Below are 26,170 nucleotides of genomic sequence, written 5' to 3'. Positions count from 1 at the left end.
AAGCTGAACAACCATGTTGTTTTCTTTTTAATTGGGCTTCACAATGGCTTTTGGATCATCAAAAACTTCCTGCTACTTAGGTTGTCAGCAGTTTTCCAATCTGTGGATCTTTGTTTGTTGGCTTGTGTTTTGTTTGGGTTTTTTTCCCTTGGACCACTGCCAGGATGGGCTTGAATGTTGCCTCTTGCCTTTTTTTTTTTTTTTTTAATTTATTTTTTGCTCTGGAAAGTGAAAGGTCATCCAGAGGGACTGCAAGCAGGAAAAGTGTGAGTATCCATGGCCACAGGAATGCCCTGAGGTGCCAGGGGTTGCCATGGCCATGCCCCAATCAACTACAACAGCAAAGCACCTGTAGAGAATTTCAAAACAATTATCTTTTTCATGGGCTGTCTTTTGAATGCATCCCCAATGCTCAGTCCTTGTTTTGACCCTGATAAATAGAGAAGGCTACTGTTTCAACAGGGGAAGGTTTTTACACTTAAAAAAAAAAAAAAAAAGGGGTAAGCTGTCTGGGTGGTTGAGTCCAGAGTGTGGTGGTGAATGGAGTTACAAACTAGTAGGAAGCCAGTTGCAAGTGGGGCCAGTCCTGTTGAATATCTTTGTCCATGATCTGGATGATGGGATCATGAGTACCCTCAGTCAGTTTGCACACAACACCAGCTTGGATGGGAGATCTGCTGGAGGGCAGTAGGGCTCTGCAGAGGGATCTGAACAGTCTGAGTTGATGGGCCAAGACCAATGGTATGAAGTTCAACAAGGTGAAGTTCCAGGTCCTACACTTGGGTTACAACAACTCCACATAGCTCTACAGGCTTGGGCAGAGTGGCTGGAAAGCTGCCTGGTGGAAAAGGGACCTGGGGATGCTGGTTGACAGCAGTTGAACATAGCCAGCAGTGTGCCCAGGTGGCCAAGAAGGCCAATGGCATCCTGGCCTGTATCACAAATAGTGTGGTCAGCAGGACCGGGGCAGTGATTTTTTTTTTTCCCTTCTACTGGGCACTGGTGAGGCTACATCTCGAGTCCTTTGCCCAGTTTTGAGCCCTTCCCTTCAAGAAATACATTGAGGTGCTGGAGCAAGTCCAGAAAAGGATAATGAAGATGGTTTAAGGGTCTGGAGTACAAGTCTGAGGGAACTGGGGTTGTTTAGCCTGGAGAAAAGGAAGCTCAGGGGAGACCTTATCACTCTCTACAACTCCCTGAGAGGAGGTCGTACTGAGGTGGGAGTCAGTTTCTTTTCCCAGTAACAGGCAATAGGACAAGAGGAAATGGCCGCAAGTTGCATCAGGGAAGGTTTAGATTGGATATTAGGAAAAATGTCTTCATAGAAAGGGTGGTCAGGCACTGAAACAGGCTGTCAAGGGAAGTGGTGGAGTCATGATCCCCTGGAGGTATTTAAAAGATGTGTAGATGTGGCACTTGGGGACATTGTTTAGGGATTGACTTGGCAGTGCTTGGTTAATGATTAGACTTGATTATCTTAAAGATCTTTTCCAACCTAAATGATTCTATGATTCTATGAAAGCCAAACAAAAAGGTTGGGCCTTCTTGCATGTTGAAAGAACCAGTGTCTTATTTCACTTTACAAGCTCTTAGAGAAGATGACATCATCCCTGCAGAGCTGATAAAGTTACAGCAGTGTATACATTGTGAGTACAGAATGGCACCAAAGATGTTGATGCTTTGCAAAGTACAGTTGTTTATATGCTTATTTTTTTCTTATATAAGGGTTATGCCCCTGTCTTTTTACTGCGTAATGTAAGATGGAAGCTTAACCATGCCATGCTACTCTTCCCACTGTAAGAATTGCTTTCAAATTAATTGGCAAACAAAAGCACCATGAATAAAACAGAGCTTTGTGCTTCATATTTCAGAGGTTTTGATTGTAGCTAGCTCCTGCTGGAGAGCGTGAGCAATGTGAGACATTTGCCCGTAGTGAATGAAACTGGAAGGATGAATAGCAACAGCTCCAAGGTAAAGCTCTGTTATGTTATTGCGGTGCAATAGTGGTTAAGCTCACACTGAAAATAAATTAATTCTTGCTGTATTTCATAGTAAAATCAATACTGAAGTGAGAGAGTAATGGCTATTTTTTTTTTTCTTGAATGTGTTGTTTACTTGTTCCTGTGTTTTAGAGTTGTACTACTGTTTTTTTTAAGTCAGTGAAGAGAGAGTATGGTGATTAAAGAGAAAATATGTAAAGTGAGAGACATGCCTGTCTCTCACCTTCATACTAGTTGCTCAAAATGAACACTGTTTTTATCAGAGGGGTGAATTTTACATTTTATTTGAGTCAGATACTTTATAATGAGATTTAAGTGACTTTTTTTAAGGGAAATCTGTTTTATTCATCATTATTAGTTAACATTATCCTTTTTTTAGCATAAGGTACTATATAATTAGTTCTTGTGTCAGAAGAAAGTGTATACTTTTTTTTTTTGAGACTCAAAAGTCTCAAAACAAGTACCAAAGCAAGAACCAAAAGGCCGTGTTTGGAAAGGGGGAATGAGCTTGTGATGAATGCCTTGATCTAAGGGTTGGGAGAACATTTGCTCTTTCTGAATGTGCCAGAAGCTTGCTGTGTGACTGTGGGTTAATCACCTTAGAGTTGATTCTGCTGTGGGAAGTGTAATTCTTCCCACTGTTTTAAATTTGCTCCTAGCTTTGTTCCAAACTTCAAATATTGGCCATGTTTCTCCATGTGAAAACCTTAAAACTCTTTTGAGCTTTTAGTATTAAAGGTGTCTACATGCAGCCACGTTCCCTTCACAAACCACATCTAAATTCTCATTCAACTCCAAACCATAAATCAGTGTGTTTAGTGAGGATTTTTTTTCTTTTTTTTTTTCTTAATCTCCCAGAGAAGTCCTGCGTCACAGCACTAGGAAGTCCCTAGTTTTGTGAGATGCAAGTATAGTGTTCCTGCACCTTGCAAGAAATACTAAACCCGATAGTCCATACAGCTTCAGGGCATATGCAGCTGCGAGGAGCATCTGAACTCAACCAAATGACTTATCTGTGGTACAAAATGTTACATAATTAAATTGGGCATGGAAAGATGTGTGTAGCCTAGGCCAGCTCCTGAGAGAGTACCCCTAAGGACCGGATCCACCCAGTAACCCTAGGCTTCTCAAAAATAATTTTGACAGCTTAGTCTTCAAAATAGTGTCTTTCCCTTCCTCACTAATTCTCAGCTATATAAAGGCTAGTTCTTCCATAACACAGGGGGTTTTGGCACTTCTAAACAGCTTGTCCTGGGCTGTTTTGACAGCCTGATGCCTGGTTTCATTGAGAGGAAACCCAACCATTTGTTGTGAGGTAGATTGTCAAAGTGATCTATGGTAAAAGTTGCAACTTCTGGACAGGGGGCTGGAGTACACGCATGAGGCTGTTTGCTCTGAAGCTGACAAGTGCCAACTTGGCTGATGATGACGTGTCATAAAGGTGCCATATACAAATGTAGATCTTGTAGCTGTCTGTGACCATTCCCAGCATCTTTTTTTACAGGCAAATCCATTTGGAATCAATTAGCTACACTTTTGTAAGTTCAATCAAGTACTGCAGAAAACCATGTTCAGTATTAGTGGGTTTGACCCATTTTACCTATCAAAACTGCTATTTATACTTTATTTTGGTCTTTCAGATGGGTTTTTTTTAAGCTTTGGGAGGAAACACTGAAGGCAAGGGCACCAAGTGTATTGGTTTTTATGGGCTTCTATGCTTATAGCAAAATACAGGTACTTTGTAGTTCTTTCATGCTTAGAAGAAAGTGATAACTAATGTGAGCAATCCGCAGCAGGTGATACTGAGTAGTTTAGAGGGATCACTGAGGTGATCAGTTCCAGTGCAGGCACATTCCACAGCAGAGTGGGGGATCATGGCATACATGGGTGGTTTTCCTGAGATGGGGAAATCCCAGGGGAGCGCCAAGACCTGCCAGGAGCCAATCACTTGCACGAGACATGGTGGGATGTCGGTCTTAACTGACAAGTGCTCCAGCCACAACACCCACAGTGCAGAAGGCAAAAGCAGGTACAGACAGAATGAAGAACTGCCTGCTGTAGAAGATGAGGTTTGAGACCATCTAAGGAACCTGATGGTGCACAAGTCTATGAGACCTGATGAGATGCATCCATGAGTCCTGAGGGAACTTGTGATGAAGTTGCTAAACCACTGCCCATCATATCTGAGAAGTTGTGGCAGTCTTGTGAAGCTTTCACCAATTGAAAAGGGGAAACATAGCCTCCATTTTTAAAAAAAGGAAAAAAGAAACACCCAGGGAACTACATAGGAGTCAGTCTCACCTCAGTACCCTGAAAAATCATGGAGCAGATCCCCCTGGAAATTATGCTAAGGCACATGGTAAATCAGGAGGTGATTAGTGACAACCAACATGGTTTCACTAAGGGCAAATTGTGCCTGACAAATTTAGTAGCTTTCTGTGATCTGGCTCCAGCATTAGTGGATGAGGGAAGAGCAGCTAGCATCATCTACCCATACTTGTGCAAAGCATTCAACAAAGTCATGTACAATATCCTATTCTCTAAACTGGAGAGACATAGATTTGATGGAGGAACCACTTAGTGGATAAGGAGTTGGCTACATGGTTGTGCTCAGTTGTTGTGGTCAACAGTTCAGTGCCCAAGAGGGGACCAGTGACGAGTGGTGTTCAAATGTCAGTAATGGGACCAGCACTGTTTAACATCTTTGTCAGTGACATGGTTGGTCAGATTGAGTGCATCATTGGCAAGTTTGCCGACGGCACCCAGTGTGTTGTGTGGTCAACATGCTGGAGGGAAGGGATGCCATTTAGAGGGACCTCAACAGGCTCTGCTCCCATGACACCCCACCTGGTCCCAGCCCTGGGACCCCCAACATAAGAAGGACGTGGATCTGTTGGAGAGAGTCCAAAGGAGGGCCCCGAAGATGATCAGAGGGATGGAGCACCTCTCCTATGAAGACAGACTGAGAGAGGGGGGGTTGTTCAGGCTGGGGAAGAGGGGCCTGCAGTGAGACCTTATAGCAGCCTTCCAGTACCTAAAGGGGGTACAAGAAAGGTGGAGAGGGACTTTTTACAAGGTGCTGTAGTGATAGGACAACGAGGAATGGCTTTAAATTGAAAGAGAGTAGGCTTATATTGGATATTAGGAAGAAATTCTTTACAGTGAGGGTGGTAAGGCAGTGGAACTGGTTGCCCAGAGAAGTTTTGGATACGTTGCTCTGGAAGTGTTTAAGGCCGGGTTGAATGGGGGTTTGAGCAACCTGGTGCAGCAGAAGGTGTCCCTGTCCATGGTAAGGGGTTGGAACTAAGTTCATCTTTACAGTCTCTTTCAACAGAAACTATTTTATGATTCTATGATCTATACTGAGGACCACCCTAATGGACCAATTTAAATAATAGATATTGGATGGCTTATGTCTTGAAATGTACATGTTTAATTTGCTCTTCATTACAAAAAATTAGTCTTCCTATTCCTAGAAATACTTAATGGTATGTGATCTCTAAGCTTTGAACTCTAATTATAAACTTTATTGGCCCATTATGTACTTTATCAAATGTTCCCTTTTAAACAGTTTTGCATTTCTTTCAGGCTAAAAGCATAATTAACTTTTTTTGTGTCATTGTTCTTGAGTACCATGATCCTCTCCTGCTATTTCCACCAACGTTTTCAGTCTTTTTGTTCTCTTAGGGCATCACCTAGTCTTCTCTGGTACCATTAGGGCATGTCCACTACCAAGGAAAAAAGATCAGGAGTTTATTACTAAAGCCATTTGTTTCTACTTATTTTCTCTATGTCCTTTGAAACAGAGTGATCGGAGTGTAGCCTAGGAATGAGCGTTGTTGAGATACGGCTGTTAGTGTTGTATTCATTCCTTCCCCACAAATTTATTATTTTACTTGTAACTGCATTAAGAGCGTGGGTTTTTTTTGTTTCAGTGTTATGCAGATGTTATCCTAGTGAACACAGAGGGGTTTTTTTGTTTGCCTGTTCTAGTCCAGACAACTGTTTTGAAGCTGGGGGCTGAAACTGTTTGGCAGCTAATCAAACAAGGAAGAAATGAATGATTAAAAAAAAATAAATGATGAAGCACAAGTGCCAAATAAATTCTGCTCAGGGGTAGAAAATGTGACTTGAGATCCTTTGTGCTTTTATAAAATCTCAACATTAAAAAGAGTGTCTGCAGGGTACATATATTTTCACCATTTTTTCAGTGCTCTTATATTGAGTTTCATTCTTATAAACTTTAATCATGCTCTTTTAATGACATCCCAACTGATGTTTGGTTTAGAAACCACAAAGCCTTTAAGAGGCAGTCTAACTATTAGGAAGAGTTGATGACTGTTCTCATTAGAATATTGTACCAAAGTTTTCATTTAAACCTCCAAGGTTCAGGCTGTGTCTGAAAAATGATTCCGTTGACAAGTGTATGATGTTCTCTTTGGTAATCCTATCTTACTTTATTTTCTTTTATATTTCACAGAAATTCTTCATGTGAATGTTCTTAATGTGTTTTCCTGTATCATAACCCATGGATTTGTGCTAGTGTTTTGGTATTTGCTGTTGTTGTGGTGGTTTTGGTTTTGTTTTGGTTTTTTTTTTTTTAGTTTTTAGACACTTAATTGGAAACCTCTGAGCAAAATTTTGGTTTAACATAGGACACTTTGTCCTGGGTTTGCTGTGTCTTTTACCGACTCAGTCTTTGACTCTCATCAACTCCACATCTCCCCTGCCCTCAAAAGTCTGTGAATTTTACTAGAGTTGCTGTTATTTCAGAACTGCTACCTACTCCTCTCCCTCTGCAGCTGTCTTGTTTTTCCCAAAACCTCCCTGCTTTAGGTTTTCAAATGGCTTGGTATCTTGTCCCTACCTTCTCATTTTTCCTTAGTTTTGATTTTTCATGGAGAAGTGCTCATGGATGCAAATAACTTCTTCTATCAAATCTTGATTTTTAAGTACACCTTATCTCAGGACTGACATTTCAGCTGCACTCTTCTTAAAAGAGTGCAGATGTGGGTCATATGGATGGAAAGGCAATCTGCACATTAAGTTAGTTGTTGGTGTCTTTCTTTTTGTAGTATATTGTCTAGTAGGTGTTTAACCGCTTATGGCAATGAAAACACCACTGCAGAAGATGAGTGATTGCATTATGACTTACTGTGTGCTTTGCTGCACATCTGTAAATGGTACAAGTAGTTCTGAAGTAGTCCAGTATTTTAGTTTTGTGATAGAATAGTGAGCAACTTGTTTCCAAGTGTCTCAGATGTAGTTAGAGTAGCAGTGGTGCAATCCTTAGATTAACCTGTGCCTTTTAGCTGCTCAAGCAAAGTGGAGGATATTAATAGAAAGCTTTTTCTCAGGGTTATGCGTTAAGAATAAAAGTCTGCAAGTTATAGGTTCATTCTGCTACATGACTTCAAAAAACCTTTTCCAAATATGAAATACTTCAGTTTTCCATTTAATAACAGGTGTACAAAAGAAGCCAGATGGAATTGTCATGAAGTAGTTACCATTTTTGCCTTCCTAGATCACTACTTACCTTTAAAAGAATGATTTCTGTGATTTTAACTGAGTGCTTTTCATACACACGGATACACCCACTCTGAAAAAAAGATTCCTCAGATGATAAACTCCATTGATGCTAATCCTTTCCCTCCTCCTCCTCTCACTTTTCTTGACCTATCTCCTTCTTTGAGGTTATTTCCATTTCCTTGGATACCTTCACAGTAATTCCAGCCAAATGGTAATGAGAGCGTGTCAGCTGTAGGCATCCCCTGCATATCAGCCAAAAAGTTGTATATACCTTCAAATAAAGGATCCTGTTCTTATGGTCGCTCTCCTTTCTGTTCAGCTGAAGATGTCCTTAACTGTGAAGGTGAGGAGAGCTAGCCCTTGGTCTTCTTAGTTAGGAAAAGCTGAACACAGGTGCAGAAAGAAATTTGAAGAATCTAGGTGCCAAAAAGTTTATGAGAGGATGCAGAGGTTAGGTTATTCTCATGTTATAGGTTTGTTATGTTTACTGTGAGAAAAATTTTATTTTTTATTTTTTTTTTTTATTTTTTTTTTTAGTTAAAGAGATGGAGCATTTTATGCTCTAAATTTGACTTTGCTAAGTTCTGTTGCCTGTTTGGTTTGCATGTCAGCTCAAATTTAAGTAACTTAAAATTATTGAATTAGGTGGGAGGGAAAGAATGTGTGTTAGTTCCCCATCCAACATGCAGAAATTCAATTATTTTTGATGTTTTCACTTAGCTTTTTTTTAGTTTATATTAAACATTGCGGTAACACCCTCCTCTAAATGAATTTGGCTTTCTTTTCCACGGCTATTGACATTTTGAGTATTCATATGCTTTCTAACAATGCCTGTGTGGTGGCTGTTGAAAGCCACGGTGTCACACTTGGACGCAGATACTCTAGTAAATTCTAAATTGCTCCCTGTGGAGCACTGTGTTAAAGGGAATCGTGAAGCAAAAGGCTGAGAGTCAGTGACATAACTGTCTGAGAATAGCAACAGGTAGGCATCCACACGTTACATGTTCTCTGTGATGTGTTGCCTGTATTTCAGAGACCCCTAAAATAGCAGTTTCAAAATTTTGAACTCTGAACTTCCTTTTATTATTCTTAAGTCAAACCCATAATATTAATATTACAGCTTTCTGTGTTTGTTTTCAATGTCTTTGTTATTTCAGCAGAATATTTTTATTGGCAGTGTATTTTTCCAGTGGCTCTTGAGGATCTAATGTGGCATTTATGTTTCCCTTCATGCACTGTATTACCTGACCCTAGGAGTATTTTGTGGTATCTACTAGGCCACAGATAAAAGCTGCTGTTTCAGACTACGAGTACAGGCTACTTTCAAAATACCAACATTTCCATATCAGAATAGCAGTTCCTTTTAAAGTAATTGTGCTCTGACTGCCCTACGCCCAATTGTGCAAACCTTTGGATTATACTTTGTGTGTAGGCTTGGCTCTGCCAGTGCAACTGCCATTAGCTCTGCAAAGCATACAAAGTTTATGAATTAATTTGACAATGACAATTACTGTGCTAAAAATAAATCAGATGTGCATTACATTAATAACTACTCCTTCAAGATATGCTGTTCACTCCTCAAGGGCTGAAAAATTTGGGAATAGTCTACATGCTACATTACTTGTTATAATGTAAAGTTTAAGATTTAGGAAATAATTAGGGTTTTTTTTCCCGCTCTAAATGAGTATGAGAGAGTGAGTTTGCTAGAGTTCAGAAACCTTGCTGACCTGTGAGCTTGGATGACTGAAGGTGACACAGTTGCCATCACCACAAATGACCTCGTATACAGAGCCTGTACTTAACCTTACTTTTGATATTTTGACCTCATAAAAGTACTGGTTTAATTACATTTTTAAAGGAATTTTTTTTTTTTTTTTTAGAAAATACTTTGAGTTTCAAAATTATCTTTATAAACAAAAAAGGTGTGAGGGAAGGAGCATTAGTTTTCTTTCAAGTAATTGCAATAGAACTACTTGGCGCACAGGGACTTTTAGATGAATAGAGTGCTTGTGTGTTGGGTTGCTGTCATACTTGAAGATGAGAGTGGTTTTTAGTGTACACTGCTAATTTTGGACACTAACATGTGACTTACATACAGATTACTTCTTTCCTTTTATCTCATTAATGTCCAGCTTTTTTCCCAAGATGGGTCAGTGGCATCAGTCCTGGGCTAGGTACTTTGTTCCTTTTCCCTCATGTTGCCCAAAATGATGACAAGATGGCACAGATTGGATAGCACCTACTCACATGAGAAGGGAAATACCAAGGGTCTTATTAACAGAGCAGTTGCTTGTGATTCTGAAGCCAGATAAATATTATGTTGGGTTTGCTATGATCTGTGAGATGCAATAAGACCATCCACATTTTTCATTACTCTGTGAGAACTAACAGTGACAGCAACCTTGTTACGTTTTAAAGGGCCGCCAAAGGATCACAGGCCATGTGCCAGTAGAGAAAACCTGCATCTGCTGATCTGCAATAAAATTTGTAAAACGTTAAAATATGGTGCATTCTGAAAATAGCATGTTCATTCTCAGTGTGAAGCTTGGCCTTGAATGAAACAGTATTAAATATTCATTTGCACTAATCAGTTTGTACCAGTTTGCTAAGTAATATGGAATATTTTTGGGCTCGTGAACAGGAAGAGCTGCTTTTTCTGATTTTTCCTGTGGAGTAATTGGTTTTAGTAAAGAAGGGAGGATACGGCAAAGGGAAAACTGAGACTTGCTGGCCTTGGTAACAGGATTCCCACTGTATTGGAAACAGCTGAACCAGAAGGGAGAGTGTTTAAGAACTGTATAGCTTGAGAATGTGAATGTGTCAGACTTGTGATGTGTAAAGAGAAACAAGGCCTTAGATTTAGAAAGGGAAAACTGAGTGTAAAGAAACTATGCTTTTCATCAACCCTACTCTGCAAAGCATGCTGTGAATGAAAAAGGAGCACACCATCACTAATAAGAACAATTGTAACCCAATAACGTTTAAATGAAAGATGAACTTAAAACATTTCAGTAAGATAAGGATTTTCAAAGGCTATGCCAGAAGCTAGAATTGAAGAGGGATTTTCATTTCTGCAGCTTGATACTGAATTATGCTAATCTCTCCCTCTCTCATTTCCTTTCTATGTAATTCTGGAAACAACCAAATGAACAAAATAATCTGGCTCTAGCTCAAATTACTGGAAATCTGGTGAGCGTTGGTTGTGCTTTCAGCTAGTGGCTGCGAAGTCAGTTGGTTTTGGTGATTTGTAGTAACACCAGTAAACAAGTGTATCTCCCTTCTCATACTGTAGGACCTTTTGTCTTATGAGTGTGATCCTTGATCACTGCCTAAGATGAATTTTTGAAGGGTGTCCACTTTTATTTAAATAGAAGCTAATATAGAGAGGACATTTGGCTATATCTTGGCACACACTGGTTGCTGACTTGATAACACCTTCTTTGCATTGATCATAGATTAATTTGGGTTAGAAGGACCTTAAAGATCATCTAGTTCCAATCCCCTGCTATGGGCAGCAATGCCACCCACTAGATCATGTTGCTTAAGGTCCCATCCAACCTGGCTTTGAACACTTCCAGGGATGGCACATCTACAGATTCTCTGGGAAACGTGTTCAAGTGCCTCTCTACTCTGAGTAAAGAATTTCTTCCTAATATCTAATTTAAATCTGTCCTCATTTAGTTTAAAACTGTGCCCCCTTGTCTTATCACTATCTACCCATGCAAAAAGCTGCTCTCCCTCTGTTTTTTAAGCAGCCTTTAAGTACTGGGAGGCCTCAGTGAGGTCTCCCCAAAGCCTTCTCTTTTCAAGGCTGAACAACTCCAAGTGTCTTAGCTTGTCTTCGTAGGAGAGGTGCTCCAGCTCTCTGGAGCTCTCTCCATCTTCATGGCCCTCCTCTGGACCCCTCCAATAGATCCAGGTCTTCTGCTGAGTACCCCAGAGCTGGATGCAGTACTCCAGATGGGGTCTCAGAAAGGCAGAGTAGGAGAATCACCTCCCTCATTTTGCTGGTTATGCCATTTAGAGAGATTTGTCCAAAATACGTTCTTCTGAACAGATTCTTGGGCTAGGGGATCGGAGGCAAGGGAAGAGCATTTCTCATGATTGTTTGTTGAAAAAATACAACTCTCTGGTCTTTGAACAAACAGGGAAGAGGAGAATGTCTTGTGGCTCTGCTGTGCTTTTTGAAAAGACAAGAGACTGCATCTGGCATTTCCCCTCCTTAACCTCTGCCAACCTTCTGCTGCTGTGGGGCAGAAATATTAAACCAAAGGAAAGTCCACTTTGGATGTGTGCTGATCTAGCAAAGCCTTCTGGAGGAAGAGAAGACAGACTCGTGTGAATTTTTGTTGGCACAGCAAGGTGTAGGTTGTCTCTGCGTTGAATTATGTACTCATGGGCTTCTTGAGTGAGGAGACTGTTGTGCACATGGGGCACGTGCAAGTGTGTGTGGGGAGGAGCAGGTGTGAGGAAGAGCTGCTGACTGTACTCAGTCTGGGGATGGGTGTGTGAGTTGCTTTGTTCTTCTCTCCTTGTACCTCTCACCCTCTGTTTCTAGGTATTTCTCTTCACTGGTAAGAAGCTAAAGGCAGTAGATGAAAACAAGGACTGAACTCAGATTTATTTATTTATTTATTTATTTATATTTAACTAGTTTCTGAAAATGGCAGTGGTCATTTATTGGCATCACGTAAGTGGCTGATCGTCATCTTCTCTTGCTGCTCTTTTTCCCCCCCCTGCTGTTCCTTGCTCCTTTTGGTCATGTTCTTCAACTCTGAAATGAGTAGATATCATAAGCTTTTGTGTTGCACAGCAACAAGGGCTTCTTTATAAAGAAAAATGAGTGTTAGCTCTTTCTGTGGATCAGTGCTTGAAATAAGAAAAAAATTAATCACTGGTGTACTACTATTGAACTTGCTGAGTCTTTTTAAGCTCGATAGTCTTGTAGTGTGAATTATTTTGGGACTAGCCACTACTAGCCAGATTTGATTACCTGAGCCAGAAGATGACAAACTGAACTTCTGCCCTATGGTCTTGATTTACTGGCAGCCTGTAAGGAACACTTGCATGAGTGGGTTTCTTTAGCTTTCCGGCAGATAGGCACGTTGCTGCTGAGGGCTCTCTATGTGCTGGTGAGGTGGAGATGACCATTGAAATAAGGCAAGGATCAAGCTCTGCAGCTCTGACCTTGCTATACCCGTCTCTGCTTATAATGGAAGACAGGTCACCCTTCTCCTCTTGTGTGGCGTAGTTTCATTCTGTAATGACTTAAATGGCAAAGGATGAGGGAGTTGGATGCTCTACTTTTAAATGTTCTCATATTTTAACTATTAATTCACATATTTGTTTGGTTTTTGCTTAACGAATTGTGCTAAGCTTCTCTGAGTGAAACTTAAACAAGTGTAATATAAATGTAACAGTCTAAATATTATTTGTAATCTTATGATCTTTTTATGTCCTTCCTCTTAATTTTTCTTACATTTCTGTTACATTTTCTTACATTTCCATTTTTCTATGAGAAAACTCTATTTCAGTGTTATTTAAAGAGTTTCTGACTGTGGCGATGACACATAGACATCAGTAAAATGTATTGTGCTGTAGCTATCATTCTGTCTCATTTTTTAAAATAGCCTTGGTCTTAAATACTTACATGGAGATGATTACAACACTTAAGACAAATTTATTGTACATAAGACAAAAACCTGTACATGCAACCTTTTTTTTTTTCATTTGGACACATACATTATGATTCAGTCACTAGTGGTATGTTCATATACTGCTTAATTCTTAATTCTTATTGAAAGCACATCATAGTTCTGCTCTGAGAACACCTGCACAGTAGCGTATGTGATCTGTCTTGTTTTCTGGAAATGTTTTGGAAGTGAATGAAGCAGGAATCTGCAGGAGAGAAAAGTATGTTGTGATTACAGTCAATGAATGATGCTGTCCTGAAGCTCTGGCCTTTTTGTACACTTCTTTGACTTCGGCTTCTCCGACAAAGCTGTGTCTTCCCTTCTGGCTCAACTTCTCAAATTTAGGCAGTTGGTACTTTTTTGAAAACTGCAGGTAAAAATATCTAAAATGCATGCATAACATATATCCATATATATATCCATATATATTAAAAAAAAGAATATATATATATATGGAACTATTGGGATGGTGGTGTTTAGATTTGCGTGTGCATGATGCTTTTATGGTTTTCCATTTGTATCTGTTTTGGTTGCAGCATAGGTACTATAGTGTTTGGACAGTGTGGACCAGTTGCCACTGTAACTATGGTCGGAGAAAGTTCAAATATCTCTGGTTTTGTTTTAGAATATTTATTACAGAAAAACTGTTTTAATTAAGTAGCTCTACCTGCATTTCAGGCTGTTCTGTAGAAACATCTGGTTCTCTCACTGTTTCTATGTTTCTGGTCAGTTATGAAAAATCAGTGAGTAGCTAGTGAGGTCACTGCCACCTAAGATGCCTTTCCCAGGTTCTCCTCTTGTCCAAACAGACAGCTATAAGTCAGTGAATCAGCACCTAAGCACCTACCTATCTTGTCATGACAGAGTACAGATCTTAGTATGTCAGTATGAAACCGAAGATGATAATTAGCACATCTGTTACATTTTTAATGAGTAAGACTTGCATAAAGGCAGTCCTATTCTTCTTGCTTCCTTCTGACTATCCACAGCTGGTGATTCTGACTGAAACACTTGTTTTATTGACTGTCACATGTGTTTTTGTTTCTTCAGTCCTATGAAAGAGACTACTCCTAGGTAGACCTACCCTTTGTAGAGACAAGAGATTCTGAAAATATCAATAGGGATTCCAAAATATGCCATGGATGTTTTTTCAAGAAACTTAATTTGAAAAGATAAGAATGTAATTGAACACACTTTTAAAAAATATCTTTAGAGATGCTTGTGATATCATTTTTGATGCTTAAGCTAAAATCAGAAAACTTGAAATTTTGCAGAAGACTGATGATGGAGTAACCCTGCCTTTGATTCGGAGAAGTAGCATTACATTTATCCCATCTGATAGTGTGTCTTTCTGTTCATGATTCCATGATACCTGTAATACTCTTTTAATGTGACTAGAGGAAAGTATGCAAAATTGCTGTAAAGCCTACAGGATGAGTTGCATGTAAACTACTTGTATGAACCTTTTGGCTCACCTGGGCAATACAGTAAAGTGTGATGAAAAAAATGATAAATGATTTGAAGGGAGTGGTAAGAGATTTTTAGAACAAATAGTTTTGTAAGGTTTTGAAAAGATCTTGGAGAATCTCACCTCTTGGCAGTACTATAAATGAGTTATACAGTTTAATAACAACAAAATGCAGATTGGAATTTTGGGACCAGTAAGGAATACTGAAGGGTTAAACAGACTTGTGAAGAAAAAAGTGAAATAAATAAAAGTAATTTCTAAAGAGCTGAATAGCGGTCTCATTCATGATGGTGTAAAACAGCTCAGTTAAATGTTCTTTGAAACACTGTCTTTATGGATTCTGCCTTTTCATTTTCCTAAGAGAAGATGGTTGTTAATAAGTATTTTAATGTGAATTATAATCAGTGGGAAAAGCATGTAATGAATGAACTAGATGGGGCCATTTGTGAGGGTCTCCAGAGACAGGAGAAGTGATGTGTAGCAGATAAACATGGGATTAACACTGAGCAGAGGGAAGAGTCCAACATCCTGAATTGTTACTAATAAGCCCTAATGAGTGAACATCAACCATCCTTTGTGTTGAAAAAGGCAGGCAATTTACTAATTAAAAATAATTCATAAGGTGGATTCTCTTTTTGTATTCTGCCTGTAAAATATACAAGTGAAGCTTGGAGGCAGAGTAGCAAAGTGATCCTATATAAAGAGGATTTTAGAGTTTATTATCTTAATACTTAACTTTAAAAGTATTGTTTTGCTCCCTTCCATCTTTGTGTGTACACATGCAAGAGAAGAAACAAACCAACTTTTTGGCAAGACTCAGCATTAAGTGATGGAAATAGAAGATATTGCCAATTCTCCCATTACTCTAACTCCTGTTAACAAATACAGCATGCAGTATACAGTGCTTTAAAACCTGAATGGATACTATGTTCAGCTGAAACTATGAAAATGAGATGAACATAGGTAGAATGTACTATTCTTATTTATTTTCTACATGAAGGACTTCCTGTTCTCATCGTGGTTTTTATACACTAAAGTCACAAGATATTAGTGAGGCAGAGTTTCTTTTCCCTAACTGTGCAGTATAAATGGAAATTGTGGGCAAATCTCCTAATCTCCATAGTGAGAGCAGAACATTTATCTAATTAGTAGTTTGCCTTTTGGCATTACTTTGAATAAATTAGCATTTCATTATATACCCTGAACTACTTGGAAAAAGTTTCCCAGAGTAGTATTTAGTTTTTCTTATCTAAAGAGTGTATTTTAAATTAGTATAGGTTAATAATATCCTTTGTAACTGAAAAGAGATAGAGTAGCAATACTGTTGTTATTCTTAATATCAGGGGCTTGTGCTTGCAGGATTTTGCTTTCTTTAATCCCCAGGAATCAGAGTAAAAACATATATCACCTTATTTAATGAATTACTCCTTCCCCAGGGAAAAAAACCCCAAACAAACAAACAAAAAAAAACAAAAACAAACAAAAAATGGAACAAGTTTGAAATACAATGACCTCCTCTCTCTTTCTTCAGAGGATGAACTTTTCTTTCAGATTGGAAACAGTGCAAAGCATAGTGGTGTGGACTAATCCAAAAGTTGCACTCTATCACTAATTATAAATGAGCTTTTCTACACTACTTCAAATGTAACTAATCTAGAATACACTATTTGTCTTCTTTTCTTGCATATATAAATCAGTGACAGGAAACTGAGTGACTGAGTATTGACTGCCAGATAAGAATAGTGGCTGCTTACTATGCTTTTCCTGAACAGCTACTGGGAATCAAAACTTTGATGGGAAGTTAAAAGAGGTAATTCATCAAAGATAGATTTTAATTGATTTTCTTTTTAAGTGTTAAAAAGAGCAGAAAGAAAAATCCATGGATGTGATAAAGGTTTGTAATTTCCTTTCCTTGAATCACTGGCTGTTTCAGACTCTTGCTCACCTCTTCAGAGTGTCCTCAGCAGCCACCTGTGGTAGAATTTTCACGTAAAGTATGGTGTTAAATATTCTCCTCTTCCCAAAGTGGCCTTTGCAGTACAGATGTATGGTTACACCAACGTTGCCATGGTTGCCTTTTGGTAGATGGAGGCATGCAAAGAACCTGTCAGTTTGTTTTTGCTAAATCCAGAGGAATGAAATATCTTCATTCTGCGTTCTTTGATCATGGGTCAATTTACGTGACACTGAGCCTGCTGGCAACAGACAGGGTACACCTGTCTCAAAAGGCAAAAAGGATCTTTGCACATGAGTTAGCAAGCCTCACTCATTGGGAGAGCTTTAAACAAGATTCTCAGGGGGAGGGGGATAAAATCATGATTGCTGAAGACAAGCCTGGAGGCGGCATGCCACTATTTGAGAGACAATGTGCTAGTGAGGTCCTTTGGTCTGTTGTCTCATTAGAGGTGGGGGATAGAGATCATGTGGCAGCAAGGATGTGCAAGGTTACTGAGGTACTAGAAACTGCAGAAGTGCCTGAGAGTGGTCATGCAGGAACTGGAGCTTCTCCCCCGAAAAGGCAGTGGGATTGATTACCCAGCTGAAGTGCATCTACACCAATGCCCATAGCATGGGCAACAAACAGAAGTAGCTGGAAGCCATTGTACAGCAGGAAAACTATGACAGTTACCACCACAGAGACTTGGTGGGAGCAGTCACACAACTGGACTGCTACAATGGATGGCTGTAAACTCTTCAGAAGGAGGGGCAATGGGGTTGCTCTGTGTCTTAGCAAGTGTCTTGATCCTAATGGTAATGTTCAGTGTTTATGGATAAGAATCAGTGGGAAGGCCAACAACTCCTGGAAGGAGTCTGTTATAGACCACTCAACCAGGATGAAGAGGCAGACTAAATATTCTATAAAAAAGTGGGAGTAGTCACATGATCGCTGGCCCTGATTCTTGTGCGATGAGCTCCCTGCAAAAAAAACCCAGAAAATTTCTTTACTAACTTTGGTCAAATCTGGCTCTTTTTAACAACAGCTGGAAAAATTGATGTAAAATTGGAAGATGAGGGAAGACAAGGTAGAAATAAAGAGGGTTTATTAATTGCTCCCTTCTTCTTAAGCATCACTGCAGGTAGGTTCCTGCTTTCAGTTCTGGTCCTTGGTTCTCTCGGTACCTTTGTAGGAAGTTGGCACAGGTTTCCAGTCCTCCTCCCACAATGCCTAGGAAGGTCTTTCATTGAACCTCTGAGGCCAGTTAGTGCCTGGTCCTAAAAGCAGAATGCCAGAAATATTTATGTCTTGGTTGACTGTACTCCCCCTTGCTGCAGGACCCCAACTTTTGCCTGCCACATTTTGCACTGTCCCTTGGCTGTATCCTTCCTCATAGGGCAAATTCAGTAGCTCACAAAAAAAGCTCCTTGTTCCTTCTATCTTCATCTGGAGGCCCTGAAACTGTCCTTATAAATGTACTGTAAGAACAGAGAACAGTCATTCATATCCTAGATATACATTTAAATTAATTTCTCTTTCTGTATTATATTTTAAAGGCACTGCACAAAACCCTCTCTAGTCTCCTCCTGTATGTTGAAATAAATTTCTCTGTGTTAGTTGGTTTGATATTGCTGTGACCAAGCATGGTCTAGTGAACATGGACTTGGGATTACATAAATTGCCAAACAACACCCATTTTTCTTATCTGCTCACAACACATGGTTTGTTTTAGGGAGATTTTCCTGGGGACTTGGGAAATGGAAAGGTGATGTTAGAGAATGACTGCTGTAATTTAATGGTCTGAATTTTGTTCTACAGCTTGATGACTGCACCCTACAATTGTCTCACAATGGTACCTATCTGGATCTAGAATCTACCCTAGCAGAACAAAGAGATGAATTAGAAGGCTTCCAGGAGGATGCTGGGTAAGTAAATATTTACTAAATTTAGATAAATAAGCACTGAGGTTTCAGGAGAGTGTGTTCAGATCAGCATAGGACCAGAAAAGATAAAAAGATAAAGATCTTTGTAAGCCCATATGTCTGCCCATATGTATGAATAATAATTTTATACTTCCTATCTATGTTCACTCTTACAGTTTCTCCAAAAGAAGATAGCATACTGTAGAGAAATCTATAATATGCATGTCTTCAATAGTCTAGAAAGATTTTATATTCCTTTGGAACTTGATAAATGAGGATGGCTGGTTCTGAGAACTCTGAGATCTTTCTTACAATAATAGTCAGTGTAGAGGATTATATTGGGGTGGTGCTTCTGAAGTTATAAAGTCAACTTCTTTGTGCCTTGATATTTAAGTCCTCCATTTATATTTTTGAAGAAAAGACTTGTATTGATTTCTTTTTTTTATTCCTGGAATTGATTTACCCAGCCCAGGGAATGGGGGCACGTGCTGCTTTTCAATATTCTCCTCTCTTGCTTTTTTTTATTTAATGATTGCTGGCCCACATGGATTGCTATGACACAACTTTCCATAATAATCTGAGAACTGAAAGTGAATGCAAAAGTTAGCTTCAGTTTGTGTTTTTATGAATGCATATATACAATTTGCTTTTTTGAAGAATTTTCTTTTTCTTGACCTTTCTGGTGGTAGTCTTTGTTAAGATATAAAATGAACAGACAGTCTGGATCTATTTTTGTCTTGCTGGTTACTATATTGGACTGGATAGTTGGAATTATTTTATAGGTGTGTTTGGCATAGACTTCACACATGTGAGTAATGTAGCTATTCCAGAAGGAAATTCATAAAATCATAGAATCACAGAATATGCCGAATTGGAAGGGACCTATCAAAATCATTGAGTCCAACTTCTGGCCTTGCACAGAACACCTCCAGAATCACACCATGTGTCTGAGAGTGTTATCTAAATGCTTCTTGAATTCAGACAGGCTTGATGCTGTGACCACTTCCCTGGGGAGCCTGTTCCAGTGTCCAAACACCCTCTGGGTGAAAAACTTTTTCTTGATAATTAACTGCATTTTGAATTGTCAGGGCTTGTTAATAGTAAGACATGCAGTTCTTTTGCCTATACTAGTTTATCTACTTTTTCTGATAGCTGTCTTGCCTTTGATGAATAATTCTTACAAATTTAAACTGTGTCTTGGAAGATTGTTTTATGTGGAGAAGAATTTTAAATAATATGTTACAAATATTCATGTGTGTGCATTTGTTCATGTCTTATTCACACATACGAGTTTGAGGCATGTTTTTATAACCATTGGAAGAGGAAAATTGTTCTGTTAAAAACCAGTTAGAAGAGAGTTCTTCAATAGAAAGGTAGCCAATACAAACTGAACTGAGCCTCCTTTCCCATGCAATAGGAGTGTTGAGTGTAGAAGTTGATCTAGTCCCCAGTTTTATGCAGAGGTGGTAAAAATCACTGCAAAGAACAGCAAGTTCTTATTTCCAGCTAACTTTATAATGAGTTCAAAGCAAATAAGATGAAGGAAAAATTTTGATGGGATTTTTTTTTTTTGTAGCGAAATGTTTGAGTTTAAGGCATATTTCTTTTCCTTCCATTTGTGTCTCTGTGATAATTCTAGTAATTTTTAACTTCATTACTTTTGACATCCCACAGTAGCAATTTGGCACCGCCAAGCAATTTGGCAAGTGAGAGACCACTTGGTGCTTTTCCTGCTAGACTTTGCACCTGAAATGGCAAGCTACCATTCACCTTGTTTTATTTTTATGCCTCTGTTGGGCATATAAAGTCAATGATAGGAATTGTTCCTGAAACATGACTAATTTTCTCTGTGGTGGCTATCCTAGGAAAAAATGAAACAAGACGTGAAACTAACTGTGGTGCTTGGAGTTGCATGTCTACTGTGTTGTTTTGAGCTCAAAAATCAGGATATACTTTTATGTACATGTGTGCACAAGCCTCCTCTTAATTGTAAAATCTGTTGTCATTTGAGTAATTGCTTCTTCCAATGGCTTGTCCTGCTGAGTAATGTGAAGTCTGCCATGAGATCCTTCATTCCTATGCAAGGGTGAATAAGGAGATATGAAACTGTGTGCCACAAAGGTGCATAACAAAAGCATGGGCTACAAATTAATATTTTAATTATCTTTTGAAATTAGTTTTATGAGATGAAAGAGAACAACTATTGTGTCTGTTGTTGTCATGTATGTAGTCCTCATCTTCACTGGTCTTTACCCTGCTCTCTGAAGTTGTCCCTCTCCTTGGTAATTGTGGGTCAATAGGATGTGCTCTGTTTCAGCTGCCTGCTTTAGATACAACACCAGGACAGGGTGTGTTAGATGCTGCCATTACAGCGGTTGTGAACCATCTTTCTGTGGTGTCTTCCCACTACAGTCCTCCTTCAGACCCTACTTTCTTACCTTTGTAATAAATTACATAGGCGGGGGGAGTTGCAAAGGTTGAAGTGGTGAAAATGGAAGGAAGGAAGAATGAAAGGGGTGTTGGGAAGTAAATCAGCAAGTGAAACACATAGGAGCACAAAAAGACGTGTCCTGCTGCAGAGGGAAGAGGGGAAGATTGCCCAGGGGAGATGCTACCTTCGGCACCTTTCCTGAGGTGCTTGTAGGTACAAGTGGTATATTTGCCTTGAATAATTCCAGCTTGTGCTAACCCAGCAGTACAGGGGTTAAGCTTTAACTTCATGGTTGTAAGGTTAACTTGAGGTTGAGGGTGTTTGGTTCTATCTCCCTGACATGCACGCACCTGGTAACTTGCATGTTGGAGCCCTGCAATCCTTGGGCTTTGCTCTGCTACTGTGGGATGCAGGTCAGTGAAGTACAAAACCTTGCATTTAGGAGTAATTGGCTAAGGACAAGCAAGTACTGGTCCGGCAGAAAATGAAGAAAGGATGGCACCTGACTTGTCAGCAGCATGGAGGAAAGGATCAGACATTTTTGGGAGCTGTGAGCTCAAAACAAATCAGTGATTATGATGCTGTGAAAAAGGTATGGGATCATCCTAGGGTGTAAAGCGGGAATTTATCTGCTGAAGTGCAATGAACTTGGTGTTGTCAGTACTGGTGAAGATTCAACTGGATTTCTGCATCCCATTTTTGCCCACATTTTTTGAGAGAAGAAAAAAGAAACAAGAACCACCTAAACTTTATTTGTGACTTAGTAACACTGTTACTTCAGGGTAAATGCAACTCATGTGATGTTATTCAGAAAAATTGAATATTCTAGACGTAGGGTAACAAATGCAGTCAGTAATGTCTTTCTCTATCCTATGTTTCTAGCAACCTAAACTCCATAAACTCCATTTTTGGGCCTTGCAGTTCTGAGACTAAAGCACTGAGCCTGGAGGGTTCCTGGATTGGAGCTTCTGGCTGCAGACCTTGGGAGCTTAGCAGCAACATGCTGTCTGGGAGGGACTGGCTGCAGAAACCACTTAGTCTCTCTCTTTTTCTGTCTGGGTCATTTCAAGGTCCTGCTCTTAATCTTCAAAGCTTTTAATTTTCTGAGATTAGGCTACCTCAGGACCTGCCTTTCTGCCATACTGAAGCTGCTGTGTTCATCAGGATCACTGAAGCTTGCTGAATTCTGAGTGAAGGCTTTAGTAGCTGGATATTTATGGCATTTTTAAAATTTTAGAACCTCTGCTGTGGAAACTCCTATTCAGAGTGACCGGAATGTCCTGCAATCTGGCTGTTTTCAGCATCTTTTTTGCCAAAAGTTCCTGTTTGCCCAGGGAAAAATGATTAAGATATTTATTTATTTTTTAAGCACTGTTGAAAGGAGACTTATGAGTAAAACAAAACAAGCAGAAAACGCATTCTTAAAAATTTGTATTGGTTCGAGAGGCTGCAGGTATTTATTTTCTCTGTGAAGGATTGGATGAGCATAGTGGAAAACATGGATTTTTCTTCAAAAGGAAAGAAAAGGATGGTGGCAATTAGACTGGAGGTTTATAATGTGTATCTGTAAATAACCGGTATAAGAAACACATGCACTCATGCAATTTCAAATGAATTACCTTCTGTTACTGAATATAGTGAAAAGAGGCATTTGGCAGTTGCTGTCCGCTCCAGCAGAATCTAAACTTCTGTGTAGGGAAGGAGAAAACCCAACACACATGCTCCCATAGCCTGTAGGGCTAACTGAGAATAAAATGGATGGGGATGGGACTGCTTTCGTGATTCCACAACTTTAGTGCTGCCATTTGCACCCTTAGGAATAGCTGTGGGATTCAGGAGAATCAGATAATTTTTGTATGAGGGTTGTTTTTGGGGTAGTCAGGAGGTGGCCAAATAATGAGGCTGGTCCTGCGGAAGATGTTGCAATCAGAGAAAGGGTCGGTAAGAGGATGTAGGAAAACTGGCTTTCTGTTCAAGGAATGGTTAGTTTGCTTGTTGGGTTGGCTAGTTGAGTTTTTTTTATCCACATCCTTCCAACACAAGTTACTCTGTGGATGCTTAATTGTGGAGGTAGTTTAGATGGGCTGGCTTTCAAGGTGTTTGCTAAGGTGTCCATGACAGGTAGGTCCTTTCCTTTGTGTTTCCTTGTGATTGTACACTGCAAGCAAGAATTGTAAAGAAGTTGATGCATTTAAATTACCATGGAATTGCTTAAGTTCTTTTTATGGCCGTACCTTAACAGGCCCTAATAGCCCAAAAGGTAACACGGTCCTAAACCACAGAACCCAAGTTTTTTCAGACAGTGCGCTGTGAGCAATGGAGATTTCCTCAGGGAATATGTTTTCAAGACTTATGTTCAGCAGAAAGATAGTTTTAAAATACTTTTCACAAGTCACTTCAGCACTAATGTTTTTGCATTCCTTCTACATGCCCTATCTCAAGCCATTTTGACTGGTGAGCCACATTTAAGTTGGGTGACAGACTTTTTCCCTCTTGCTACTGCTGTTCATTCTGGACTCGATTCAGAGTGTTGAAGGCAATGGAGTCTGGCATTGATCTCTGATATTCTTTTCCTGCTTATGTACTGTGGGGTTTTTTTGCCCACTTAGACTTTGCAAATAGCACAGTTGTGAACATGAAAACTTTTTGTCATTTGTTTATATAAGGAAGCTGGGGATGCATTTGAAGGTTAATTTGGTTTTTTGTCGAACAAAAATTATATGGCTCATTTCTTGAAGCAGTACTGCAAACTAGCATAGATTCTATGGTGATTTTGTATTAGTTTGAACAGAGTGTATTTGTGTTTGTTCGCTGTTGGAAAATGCTCTCAATTTATGATAGATTTCTCTTCATGTTTTGTCTAGATGTCATTTCCATAATGTTTCTCAGTTCCAACAGGAAGAAAAATAAGGGAGTGCCTGTGGAAGACTGTCATTGTATTGCTACAAACAGTAGAGACTGCCACTGCTAATTGAAATTATTTACTCATGTTGTGAAGAATGTATTAGTCCACCCAAATATTTTGATTTGTCATATTCATGTTTAGTTCTTAGTTTGACCAAATACTCAAGCTGAAAAATGTAATGGATGGTCACAATAAAAAGCATGCAACAAAGCCAGGAAAAAGTCCCGCAACCAAACCAACCCTCAAACCAAAAACCTGTGCCAAGAGGTTATGGTGATTTTTGGAGGGTATAAGACTTTCTACAAGGTAGCAGTATTTCAGTCTATCATGTATCAGATTACAGTGTTGAACCACATTTTGAAGTATGCGTAGCTAAAACTTTACTGTTACAGAATAAATGGCTGTAAAGATTAAGATTTCACATTCCTAATCAAATACATTGTTTTTCTGCATGACTAAGTTGATGCTTTTTTAATACCCTCACAAAGTTAGTGGAAAATAGCTATTACTACCTATGTTTTCAAAACTTTATGCAGCTTTTTAACTTCTTAATTTTTAATCCTAATAAAATGTCTTTCTATATAAAAGAAAAAAATTAGATAGAATGTTGAAACTAATCTTTAGGTGGAACTGTGGAAATTTGTTTTCGTAGTTATTTTGCAGTAACCCTTGACAGCAAAATGAAATAAAATTACAGGTCTGTTACATTCTCTTTAACCAAGACAAGGTTTCCCTTCTAGAGAACAATAGACAAGCATTGTCTCTGAGCATTCACGCTTCCAGAGCATGTAATCAAAATAATTACGCAAATGCACATATATTTTGTAGGCCTGACAAATGAGACGTGGCTTTGAAGGATGTGCTCTGAAAGTAAGATGGAGTCAATTAACAGTTTAAAGTTCTACCTTGGAAATTATTGATCACTTATGAGATAAGGATTTCTTATCAGTGGATCTGCTTGGCACAATATCTTGTGCAGAAATGGTTGTTGAATTAAGGTTTCTTGCTTGTCGTTAAAAGCTTCTTCTTTTGTAGTTAAAGAATGAATACTGATGTGTGAATGTAAAATTTATTTAGAAAACAAGCATCTGCGTATATAGTAGCAAACTTCACTAAATTATACTGCAGACCATGGCTTGTTTTCTCACGTGGTTTCAGCTTTAAAGCTACCTTGATGGTGTAGAAGTAAATCTCTTCTGCATATATTTAGGTCAGAGACTGCAAGCCACTTTGCTCACACGAAAAGACACAAGATGTAAGATCCATGGGCTTGTGAAAAGAACCTGTGATCCCCTGTATTGGTTGGCTGTCCAGCAGGGAGCTGGAGTGTGACAGTAAGCACAGAAATTACAGCCATCACGACTATCTCTGGTGTGTAGTTGAAATCTGGGAGTGTAAAATGGGGGTGCAGTCCACACACCTTATGAATTCATTCCAGTCTAGATGGATAACCTTCAGGCAAATAACATACAAAAAAAAGGGGTAATACGGCATAATCTTAACTTTGATATGCTGAACATGTCCTTCAAAGGGAAGCAGAGTTGGTTTTGCCCTTCTCCAAGTGCTGCAGTCTTCAAAACTGTACCACACTCCATCCAACTGAGGAGCCAGCATCCATAGTAGCGCCTTCCTTGGCTTGGGCAAGGAGGCTTCACGAGTTCTTTCTGCTCTGCGTGGTTTTGGTTTGAGGGGAGCAGCAGCCTGGAATTGGTAGACCTGACTGGGGCAGGTCATGGGCAGCTCTTGCAGTTGACACTTGTGAAATGTAAAGGGACACAGTCCTCTTAACCCATGTGCTGAATTGTTCCTGTGGTCTGGTTTTGGCCTATGGGCTTGTTTTTTTTTGTGGGTGGTTTTCTTTTTTGTGAGCATGTTTTCCTGTTGGTTTTTTTTTTGAGAACTTGTCTCATGATTTTACAGCTTTTGTTTGCCAATGCTGTAACAGCTGTGTCTATTTTGCTCCCACTTTGCCCCAGAGTTTACTCAGACATCTCTGTTGTTGAGGGAAAAAATCTACCTCTGTACCAAGGTTCCTGTGGAAACGTTTGAAGATCTGCTATTTTTGAATTTTAGTGATTACTGCTGGCAAATGAATGCAATAAGAGTGCTTTTCTTCAAAAATCATTTCCATTGCAAACTGTATTGCAAAAATACTGTTGTGCTTAGCTCTCTCCCAGGCTGTTACATACCAAATAAAGTGCCAAACCAAAAAGCGTGTGAATAATTCTTACAGTTTTTCCTTGGACAACTTTTTTAAAGATAGCCTAATTTGGCATTCAGGTTTAC

At 39.3% G+C, this 26,170-nt stretch overlaps 1 protein-coding gene across 7 annotated transcripts in view; it reads left to right on the top strand.

Annotated features, from left to right (window-relative positions):
- The window catches only part of FHOD3 (formin homology 2 domain containing 3), a 389,282-nt gene that overhangs the window by 19,965 nt on the left and 343,147 nt on the right, over window positions 1-26,170 (top strand). For all 7 annotated transcript variants that reach the window (XM_032689383.1, XM_032689376.1, XM_032689370.1 and 4 more), the window contains exon 2: window positions 18,445-18,551. In XM_032689383.1, the coding sequence (XP_032545274.1) occupies window positions 18,445-18,551 (107 nt within the window). The remainder of the gene's footprint in view (window positions 1-18,444; window positions 18,552-26,170) is intronic.

This window comes from Chiroxiphia lanceolata, chromosome 1, assembly GCF_009829145.1.
Source record: "Chiroxiphia lanceolata isolate bChiLan1 chromosome 1, bChiLan1.pri, whole genome shotgun sequence".
NCBI classification, from domain to species: Eukaryota; Metazoa; Chordata; class Aves; order Passeriformes; family Pipridae; genus Chiroxiphia; species Chiroxiphia lanceolata.
This window is presented reverse-complemented; position numbering and strand designations above follow the sequence as displayed.